General features: G+C 38.1%; 1 protein-coding gene across 1 annotated transcript; it reads right to left on the bottom strand.

Moving 5' to 3' along the window:
- Positions 1-11,089: 11,089 nt before the first annotated feature.
- On the bottom strand, positions 11,090-11,491 carry LOC107058750 (uncharacterized). Its single transcript, XM_015304848.1, has one exon. The coding sequence runs from the start codon at positions 11,489-11,491 to the stop codon at positions 11,090-11,092; it is 402 nt and encodes a 133-aa protein (XP_015160334.1).
- Positions 11,492-11,615: the final 124 nt, after the last annotated feature.

The raw sequence follows: 11,615 nt of genomic DNA, 5'->3' as shown, positions 1-11,615 counted from the left end.
GAATATTCTTAAAGGTGAAGAAAGCTCAATATAAAGATATATTGGCTGCTATTCTCATTCATTTTAACACACATTATTGAGGATTAACTCCAGCTCTTTCTCTCTCATTTCTCTTAAAGATTAAACAGTAGCCTTAAAGTTCTTCAAGGGTTCTTGAAGAAACCCTCATATTTGCAAAACAAGGTAAGTGAAAACACTTATGGATTTAGCTTAATTCTCCCATGGATGATTAGAAAACATGTTATTCATGCTCAAGTATAGGTATAAAGGCATAATATTTCCAAAAGCTACTTCTCACTTCCTTGGTTATTAATATACTTTTTTCTTCTTCTTTGGTTTAAGTGTTAAGGGAAGTTGAAGTTCTAGAGGAATTCAAGTTATAACGAGAATTTGCAGAAATTGAGGTAAGGTGACTGCTTTATTTTCTTCCTTCTTATGTATGAGTTTGAGTGAGGAATTAGGGATGTGCTGTCATACAGAATTCAAGGGGTTGGTGAGTTCAATAATTGGTTGTATGATAAAAGAATAATTTTGAGGCTGTTTTTATGTGTAATTGTTGTTGGTGCAGTTTGGGCAATCTTGGAAAAGGATATTTAATGTATGTATTGGGGAGAAGGAGGGTGTGGTGATACACATTGTTTTAAGGGCTATATGGGCTCATTATCCGTCATAGTTAGCTACTGTTTTACGAGGCTCACGGTGTGATAGCTGCTAATTTAAATTTATCATGACTTATATGGTAGATTAAAACTTGAAAGGGGAGGCTGAATCGTGATAGTTGTATTGATCAGAGGATAAGGTATGTAAGGCATGAAATTTGATACTTGAGATTAATATCAATAAGTGAATTTCCTAAGTTCTATTCCTAGTAAAGGAAACATAGTGGCAGCGTATGATCTCAAAATGACTACCATTATTTCCCCCTCTCTCTTAGTGTATAGAATTACTTCATTATATGTTCAGTACTATATACTTTTGTAATTATCCTCCTATGTGCTGGTATAGAAATGGTATTTGCAAAAAGAAAGTTTGGTTAATCCTCCTCTTAGTCAGTTGAAGTCAATTGTGTCATTTAAGCTCACAAGTAATGCATTGATGTTACATAGCTCTTTATGTCATTGTTACTGCCTTGAAGTATTATTTTCATGTCTTCTACTACTGCCATAGTCCCAAATATAAAAAAATGATTATGACCACCAAACCGACAATCTCAAAGATTAAAGAATCCAAGTAAAGCAATTTGTATAATTAAGGGTGGCAGTTCAGGGGCGAAAGCCTAGCATGGGCCGATCCCAATTTGTATAATTATGAGGTCCGCATCCCAGGGGTTAAAATGCCTAGCATGGGTCATCCTCTTCTACCACTGATCAGCTGGTCATTCGTATGAAATGCCTTATAAAGATCATAACACACAGAAAGGTAAAGACAAAAATGTAACATAGATGATTCCACAAGAGTTAACCAATGTGGTCTTCTGTTCTGATTTATGCACACATATATTGATACTTAGTTTCATTGAACTCCTATTTAGATATGTTATTGCCTTACATATTCAGTACATTTTCTCGTACTGACGTCCCTCACGGAGGACACTGCATTTCATGCTACAGGCACAGGTACTTCAGCTAGTAGACCTCCTGAGTAGGAGCATACGACACTCAGCTACTTTCGGTGAGCTCCAGATTGATTTAGAGTTTTACTGAGTCCTTGGTAGATTTATTTTGGTATTGTATTATAGTTAAGGGTAAGGTGGGGTCTGTACCGACCTACCCTAAGGTTTTCGATCTTTTAGAGGCTTTGTAGACTTATGTATATGCTTCAGTTACGTCTTAACAAGTTGTGGCCTCAACGGCCAAGTCTTATATATAAGTTTTAGGTCTACTTATGTTGGTTCATATCGCTGCATCGTATATGAACTTGTCACAAGATTGGCATAGTTATATGCATAGTAGGCACAGGTTAAATGTTGGTTCTCTCGGGCATTTAGGGCATCGTGTGTCTGTCCGTCTTAATGGGATTTGAGGCGTGACAAAAGTGGTATCAGAGCAGGTCATCCTAGGGAGTCTACAAAGCCGTGTCTATTTAAAGTCTTGCTTATAGATGTGTTGTGCACCACATTTATAAACAGGAGGCAACGGGACATGTAGTAGTTGTCTCTGTTCTTTTATTTCTTAAATCTTGCTATAGAACCAAAGTTGTAGGTGAATCGTATTTAACTTCTGAATTGCTTTTATTATAGAAAAGATGTCGGTTACGAGGAGTAAAAGTACAGGTAAGCGTGTAGATGTGGCTGCCCAAGAAGGGACCAGGCAACCACCACCTAATCAAGCTGTTCAAAGTGAGGCTCAAGATGAGTCTCTATCACAGACTTCCCCGACCCCTCCATCTCCAGAAGATCTAAGGAGGGAAGCTGCACCTCAAGAACCCACTATTAGTGCTACCGAGTAAGATTTGAGCAATGTAATCCAATTATTGACTTGTATAGTTGCTGGCCACGACCAAAGGTAAGAAGGTCCAGTTGCAGGTACTACTGGTGTAGATAGAGCAGCTGGCATGCGGATACGTGACTTCCTTAATTTGACCCCCTCCATCATTCACCGGGTCAGATCCTAATGAGAAACCATAAGATTTTATAGATCAAATCCAATGCACTTTGGATGTTATGCATGTAAGTGGTAAAGAAGCTCTTGAGCTAGCAGCATATAGATTAAAGGGTGTGGCTATATTGTGGTATGAAGATTGGAAGCCATCTAGGGGAACATATGCACCTTCAGCTACGTGGGAAGAGTTCATAAAGGCATTCCTTGACCTTTATCTGCCATTGGAGATCCGAGAGGCCCGTGCGGATCAGTTCTTAAATCTCCACCAAGGAAATATGAGTGTGAGAGAGTACAGTCTCAAATTTAATTCCTTGGCCAGGTATGCTCCTAATGTAGTAACTACTATGGAGGATAGAGTTCATCGATATGTGGATAAATTAGATTCATATCTGCTTAGAGACTGTACCATTGCTTCGTTGAATAAAGATATAGATATAGTAAGGATGCAAGCTTTTGCGCAAAAGTTGGAGGATCAAAGGCAAAGAAGAAGGACACAAGAGTTGGAAACAGGGCATTCTAAGAGGGCCAAATCCATGGGGCAGTTTACACCATCCCAAGGTGAGTTTAGGTGATAGCATCCAAGGAAGCTCTACTCCATTGAAGGACAAAAATGAAGCTTTAGAAACTCCAAGGAGGCCCATAATAAGATCTCAAACCAAGGAGTTCAATGATACGCTCAATGGACTTCAATCGCTGATCCGAAGGTGTCTTATTGGGGAAGAAGAGCTCAAGCCCAAGGGAGAGGAATTGTCCAAATGCTACAACTATTTGGTGGCCCAAATTCAAGCCCAAGATTAGGAATTTAAGGTCCAATTTCGTGCAAATAAGGTCAAGAAGAGTCCAAGAATCAGCCACAACAAGAGTTGCTTCTTGCCCAAGTTTTGAGAGAAGACTAGTCAAACTTTCCAAGATTGTCAAGATTCTTTTCCTGGTTGGGATTTACCTTATTTATTTATTTATATATAGTTTATTAATATTTTCCTTAGTCTATTTATGGTATCCTAAGTACCATTTAATGCTTTCCTAGAAGTACTAAATTTGTTCCTAGTTATGATACTTTATTTCCTTTCTAGAGTAGGATTCCTTGTAATTGTCTTTCTAGGGTTTGGCTGACCTTTTAACTTCTTATAGGGGGTCTTGGACGTGCTCTCCCCTTCTCCTATATATAGGAGTCCTTTTCATTCATTAAAGGGGAGATTGACATTAATAATATTTGAGAGAGTTCTTTGAACCTTTGTGACTTGTTCTTTGAGAATTTATCTTTAAACCTTTACTAGTTTCATAGTTTAAGGTATAAATTAACTTCTTCTTGTGATATCTTTGGTTTCTTTTTGGTATTCTTTAGAAGGTGATTAGTTTCTACATACTAATTATTGTCTTTAGATACTCATAAAAGCGGTAAAGATCTGAATCTATCATTTTTGATTCGTTTTCTCAAGTAAAGGCGTTATATTTCTTCCATAAATATAATTCTTGGATCTTCCCTTTGAATTTCCCATATCTTTAGTTTTTTTTTTGTTTCTTTTCTTTTGTGCTTCCGCATTCTAATATTCAATTCTTTAATTGTGATCTCCTTAACCCAGCTGTTATCGATATGTGGATAGATTAGATTCATATCTGATTAGAGACTATACCATTGCTTCATTGAATAAAGATATGGATATAGCAAGGATGCAAGCTTTTGCACAAAAGTTGGAGGATCAAAGGCCAAGAGAAAGTACACAAGAGTCGGAATCAGAGCATTCTAAGAGGGCCAGATCCATGGGGCAGTTTACACCATCCCAAGGTGAGTTTAGGCCTCAATTCTTTAACAGACCGCCTAAGCCATCATCTTCCTACTCTACGGATAGTGCCCCACCTCGGTTTCAAGAATCTAGGGGTAATCAGTTTGGGCAAAGAGGTGAAAGCCAAGGTTCACGAACAACGGGGTACCAAGAGCAGGGAAGTATGAGCTAATCAAGACCTCCTCGACAGTCTCGTAAACAATGTGGAAGGAATCAGCTAGGTGCATATAGGTTTGGGACATATGTTTGTTTTTGGTGTGGTACACCGGGTCTTCTGATGAGAAATTGCCCTCATAGGGGTGTGGGTGGTGTGGCACAACCTACTAGATCAGTTGTTGCATCATCATCATCAGCACCTTTTTTGGGTAGGGGAAAGATGCCTTCTAGTCGTGGTAGAGGATTTAGGAGAGTAGCTAGTTCTAGTGGAGTTCAGAATCGCACATATGCCCTAGTGGATCGACAAAATTTAAAAGCCTCACCGGATGTGGTTACAGGTACATTGTCCATCTTTTCACATATTGTATATGCATTAATTGATCCGGGGTCTACACTATCATATGTTACTCCATTGATTGCTGAAAAGTTCAAAAGAACACCAGAATTATTAGTGAAGCCATTTGAAGTGTCTACACCGATTGGTGAGTCTATGATAGCTACAAGGGTTTATCATAATTGCATTGCAACTGTTTGTGATCGTGATACATTAGCTAACCTTGTTGAGCTAGAAATGGTAGATTTTGATGTTATAATAGGTATGGATTGGTTAGCTTCTTGTTATGCCATGGTAGATTGTCGAACTAAGATGGTGCATTTCCATTTTCCAAAAGAAGCAGTCCTTGAAAGGAAAGGTAATATTGGGGAACCAAGAGGTAAATTTATTTCTTATCTTAAGGCAAAGAAGATGATGTCCAAAGGATACATTTGTCATCTAGTGAGAGTGAAAAATATAGATGCGGAGCCACCAACTCTTCAATCCATTTCGGTAGTGAATGAGTTTCCTGATGTATTTCCTGAAGATCTTCCACGTTTGCCTCCAGAACAAGAAGTAGAGTTTGATATTGATGTGATTCCAGAAACTCAACCTATCTCCCTTCCTCCGTATAGAATGGCCCCGGCAGAATTACGGGAGTTGAAGGAGCAATTAAAAGACTTATTAGAAAAAGGATTCATAAGGCCTAGTATGTCCCCATGGGGAGCACCACTTTTATTTGTACGCAAGAAAGATGGTTCGTTAAGAATATGTATCGACTACCGGCAGTTGAATAAGGTAACGATTAAGAACCAATATCCCCTCCTTAGAATTCATGATTTGTTTGATCAGTTACAAGGTTCTAGGTGTTTTTCAATGATCGACTTGACGTCGGGCTATCACCAAGTAAGGGTCAAAGAAAAAGATATTCCCAAGACAGCTTTTCAGAGATGGTATGGTCATTTTGAGTTTTTAGTCATGTCATTCAGGCTAACAAATGCACCAGTGCCAATATCTATAATATATGATAGCGGAGCTCAATTCACTGCAAATTTTTGGAAGTCATTTCAGAAGAGTTTGGGAACACAAGTGAATTTAAGTACAGCCTTTCACATCCAAACAGACGGTCATCCAGAGCGTACAATTAAAACACTTGAGGATATTCTACGAACTTGTGTATTAGACTTCAAGGGTAGCTGGGATGATCATCTACCACTTATTGAATTTGCTTATAACAACATCTACCATTCAAATATTAAAATGGCACCTTATGAAGCTTTATATGGAAGAAAATGTAGATCCCCAATTGGTTGGTTTGAAACAGGTAAATTTGCCTTATTTGGGCCAGACCTTGTTCATCAAGCTATGGAAAAATTAAAGGTGATACAACAACGGCCAGAAACAGCTCAAAGTTGACATAAATCATATGTGGATGCTGGAAGGAGAGGACTAGAATTTTCCATAGGAGATTGGGTGTTCTTGAAGGTGTCACCGATGAAAGAGGTAATGAGGTTAGGTAAATAGGGAAAGTTGAGTCCATGCTACATAGGGCCATATAAGATTATCCGAAGAATTGGCCAAGTTGCGTATGAGTTAGAGCTACCTCAAGAACTTTCAACCGTTGATCCGGTGTTTCATGTCTCAATGCTTCGAAAATGCGTAGGTGACCCATCTTGTATTACTCCTACTGAAGATGTACAAGTTACGAGAGAATCTCACTTATGAAGAAGTACCCATTGCTATTCTGGATCGACAAGTTAGGAAGTTAAGGAATAAAGAAGTAGGTTCTGTAAAACTATTATGGAGGAACCAGCAAGTAGAAGAAGTTATATGGGAAGGGGAAAAAGCAATGAAATTGAAGTATCCTCATCTCTTCCAGACCAATGAGAAAGATGAAAATGTTGAGTTGAGGCGTTAATAGGTAAGTATAAGTCTATATGTTTAATGTGAGTAATAGTAATACTTAGGCTTGAACTTGTTTGGGCTGGATAGCCATGCTAACATTCGAGGACAAATGTGATAAGGGGGGAAGGATGTAACAACCCGTATTATGCATATGCTTGTTCTGTTCTTGTACTACTTGACATAGCCTTATAGTATAGGTGACGGACCATGTTTCTTATACGATTAGTATTGGTTTAAACTAGCTCGGAAGGTGATGTGATGCCTTGCACGTTGCGGAATGTGTACTGCAAGTTATAACTCCAACAGAAATATTTAGACTCGAGACGGGAAGGTGGTAATTGAGCATAAAGTTGAAAGCTAAGTGCTAAGTTAAAGCAAAAAAGATTAATAATTAGAAAATGGATTAAAATAGGTGAGGTGCTTGCTTGACTTAACTAAGCTAGTAGGTGACAAGTAGGTGCATCACCTAATTGAACTATATGGATCTACTAAAAAAGACCAAGGTTTATAGATCAGATTTGTGCCTATGCTAATGGACTCACTTGAGGCCCAAACTATGTTAAATAAAACAAAATGAAATGAAAGACCAACAGCCAAATCTGTCAAGGCCCAATATTTAAGCGCAAGTGAAAGCAAGTAGGTGCATCACCTAGTTTGACTTTTTGAGCAGCTTGATATACATAAGCAGGTGCATCACCTACTTGACCAATTAGTGGCTGAAAATGAAGCTTTCTAGTGGATATTGTTAAAGGTGAAGAATGATCAATATAAAGATATATTGGCTGCTATTCTAATTCATTTTAACACACATTATTTAGGATTAGCTCCAGCTCTTTCTCTCTCTTTTCTCTTAAGGATTAAACAGCAGCCTTAAAGTTCTTCTAAGGTTCTTGAAGAAACCCTCATCTCTGCAAGACAAGGTAAGTGAAAACACTTATAGATTTAGCTTAATTCTCCCATGGATGATTAGGAAAACATGTTATTCATGCCAAGTATAGGTATAAAGGCATAATATTTCCAGAAGCTACAGCTCATTTCCTTGGTTATTAAGATACTTTTCTCTTCTTCTTTTGGTTTATGTGTGAAGGGAAAGTTGAAAGTTCTAGAGGAATTCAAGTTATAACGAGAAAGTTGCAGAAATTGAGGTAAGGTGACTGCTCTATTTTCTTCCTCCTTATGGATGTGTTTGAGTGAGGAATTAGGGGTTTGCTGTCATAAAGAACTCAATGGGGTGGTGAGTTCAATAATTGTTTGTATGATAAAAGAATATTTGAGGTTGTTTTATGTGTATTGTTGTTGGTGCAGTTTGGGTAATATTGGAAAAGGATATATAATGTATGTATTGGGCAGAGAAGGAGGGTGTGGTGATACACATTTTTTAAGGGTTGTATGGGCTCATTATCCGGCAAAGTTAGCTACTGTTTTACGAGGCTCACGGTGTGATAGCTGCTAATTTAAATTTATCATGACTTATATTGTAGATTAAAACCTGAAAGGGGAGGCTGAATCGTGATAGTTGTATTAATCAGAGGATAAGGTATATAAGGCTATTTGATTCAATATTCTTCGGCATGAAATCTAATACTTGAGATTAATATCAATAAGTGAATTTCCTAAGTTCTATTCCTAGTAAAGGAAACATAGTGGCAGCGTATGATCTCCGAATAGCTAACAATATTAACCCCTCTCCTTAGTGTATAGAATTACTTCATTATATGTTCATGTCACACCTCAAATCCAATTAAGACGGACAGGCACTCGATACCCTAAAGGCCCGAGATAACCAACATATAACCTGTGCTTACTATGCATGTAACTATGTCAATCTTGTGACAAGTTCACATAGGATGCAACGATACGAACTGAGATAAGTAGACCAAAAACTTATTCACAGGACTTGGCCGTTGAGGCCACAACTTGTTGAGATGCAACTGAACCATATATATAAGTCTACAAATCCTCTAAAAGATAGAAATCCTTAGAGTAGTTCAGGACAGTTTCCCTTTACCCTTATCTACGATACAATACCAAAATGAATCTACCAAGGACTCAGTAAAGCTCCGAAGCAACCTGGAGCTCACCAAAAGTAGCTGCGTGTCATATGCTCCTATTGAGGAGGTCTACTAGCTGGAGTACCTGTGCCTGCAGCATGAAATGCAGCTTCCCCCGTGAGGGACGTCATTACGAAAAAATGTACTAAATTTGTAAGGCAATAACATATATAAAATAAGAGTTCAAATGAAACCAAGTATCAATATATGTGTGTATAAATCAGAACAGAAGACCACCTTATGTTAACTCTTGTGGGATCATATATGTTTACATTCTTGTCTTTACCTTTCTGTGTGTTATGATCTTTATAAGGCATATGATACGAATGACCAGCTGATCAATGGTAGAAGAAGATGACCCATGCTAGGCATTTTAACCCTTGGGGATGCGGTCCTCATAATTACACAAATTGGGATCGGCCCATGCTAGGCTTTCGCCCCTGAACTGCCACCCTTATATGCCAATTGGGATCGGCCCATGCTAGGTTTTCGCCCCTGAGCTGCCACCCTTAAATATACAAATTGCTTTACTTAAATTCTTTAATCTTTGAGATTGCTGTTTTGGTGGTCATAATCATTTTTTATATTTGGAGCTATGGACCAATAGTAGAAGACATGAAAATAATACTTCAAGGCAATAACAATGACATAAGGATCTATGTAACATCAATGCATTACTTGTGAGCTTAAATGTACCCAATTGACTTCAACTGACTATAGAGTACTGAACGTATAATTAAGTAATTCTATACACTTAGGAGAGGGGGAAATATTGTTCGCTATTTGGATATCGTACGCTGCCACTCTGTTTCCTTTACTAGGAATAGAACTTAGGAAATTCAGTTATTGATATTAATCGCAGGTATCAGACTTCATGCAAAGGAATATGGAATTGAACAGCCCTACGTACCTTATTTTCTGACCAATACAACAGTCACGATTTAGCCTCCCTTCTTGGGTGCTAATCTACCATATAAATCATGATTAAGCAGATGTTAGCAGCTAATCACATTAAGGCCCAAAAAAATAGTAGCTAAACACTTGAGAGAAAATAGCCCCATACAACCCTTACAGCTTACACAAATGGTGAACCACCATACCCTTCTTCTATACATTAATACACCTTCATACATCCTTTGCCAAGATACTCAAACTGGCCCCAACAACAATATACATAAGGCAGGCACTAGCAATCCCTAAAAATCTTTCAGCATAATAGGAGAATATTGACTCCAGGATTTATCACCATCCATTAGTTCTTGATAAATATATACAAAATTCTCCACCCCAAACTTGTATTTAAAAAGAGGCAAGAATGGGCAGTAGTCTTACCTTAGTTTCTGGAAATTTATCCTCTAAACTTGTACTTCAAGAACTGAAACTCTCCTTCAAACTTTTACTGGAAAAGGGGGACAATACTCAAGAACCCAAGGTGTTTTAGGGCTGCTGATTGAAGCCAAGAGAGACCAAGAGAGAAACTTAAAAAATCTGAAAATTTTGCACGTGAAAAATGGAGCAAAAGATCTGATCTTTATCCCTTTAAAAGGGAGGTGTAATGGCCAACTTTCTTGGCCAATTTTAGGCTATATTATCAAGTAGGTGACCCACATACTTGGACTTTTAACTTTGGCCTTTTTGGACTAAAGACTATTGGGCCTTGGCTGTCTATTTTCCCTTATTCATCTACTCAACTTGGGCCAGATTAATGCAAGTAGGTGGTAGTGGACTTGGCCCAATTACATGGTAAAAAAAAACTTAAAAAAAAGTCTTCGTAGGTGATGTACCTACTTGGTCCTTTGGATTGGTCAATAAGTCAAAGTAGGTGATGCACCTACTTGTCACCTACTAGCCTAGTTAAGTCAAGCAAGCAACTCACTTATGTTATTCAAATTTCTAAATGTTAATCCCTTTTTCTTTAACTTAGCACTTAACTTTATACTTTAAGCTCAATTACCACCTTACTGTCTCGAATTTAAATACTCCCGTTGGAGTTAACTGTACACATGTTGAAATGTGCAAGGCTGACATCACCTTCTGAGCTAGTTTAAACCAATGCTAATCATATAAGAAACATGGTCTCTCACTTATACTATACGGCTATGCCAAATATCACAAGCATAGAACAAACATATGCATAATACGGGCAGTTATATCCTCCCCCCCTTAAAACATTCATCCTCGAATGTTAGCATGGTTATCCATCCCAAACAAGTTCAACCCTAAGTTAGTACTACTATTAATCCCATTGAACATATAAACTTATACTTACTTGTTAACGCCTTAACTCAACATTTTCATCTTTTCATCGGTCTGGAAGAGATGATGATACTTCAATTTCATTGCTTCTTCCGCTTCCCATGTAACTTCCTCTACTTGCTGGTTCTTCCATAATACTTTCACAGAAGCTACTTCTTTATTCCTGAACTTCCTAACTTGTCGATCTAGAATAGCAATGGGTACTTCTTCATAAGTGAGATCTCTCGGAACTTGTGCTTCTTCTGTAGGAGTAATACGAGATGGGTCACCTACGCATTTTCGAAGCATTGAGAAATGAAACATCGGATGAACGGTTGAAAGTTCTTGAGGTAGCTCTAACTCATACGCAACTTGGTCAATTCTTCGGATAATCTTATATGGCCCTATGTAGCGTGGACTCAACTTTCCCTTTTTACCAAACCTCATTACCCCTTTCATCGGTGACACCTTCAAGAACACCCAATCCCCTATAGAAAATTCTAGTCCTCTCCTTCTAACATCCGCATATGATTTATGTCGACTTTGAGCTGTTTCTAGCCGCTGCTGTATC

Source organism: Solanum tuberosum, unplaced genomic scaffold, assembly GCF_000226075.1.
Source record: "Solanum tuberosum cultivar DM 1-3 516 R44 unplaced genomic scaffold, SolTub_3.0 scf00628, whole genome shotgun sequence".
NCBI classification, from domain to species: domain Eukaryota; kingdom Viridiplantae; phylum Streptophyta; class Magnoliopsida; order Solanales; family Solanaceae; genus Solanum; species Solanum tuberosum.
The sequence above is the reverse complement of the archived record's forward strand: the minus strand, read 5'-3'. Positions and strand labels throughout refer to the sequence as shown.

Excerpts from the sequence above, each read along its gene's own strand:
- LOC107058750 (XM_015304848.1), bottom strand. The coding sequence starts at position 11,491 with ATGAGGTTTGGTAAAAAGGGAAAGTTGAGTCCACGCTACATAGGGCCA.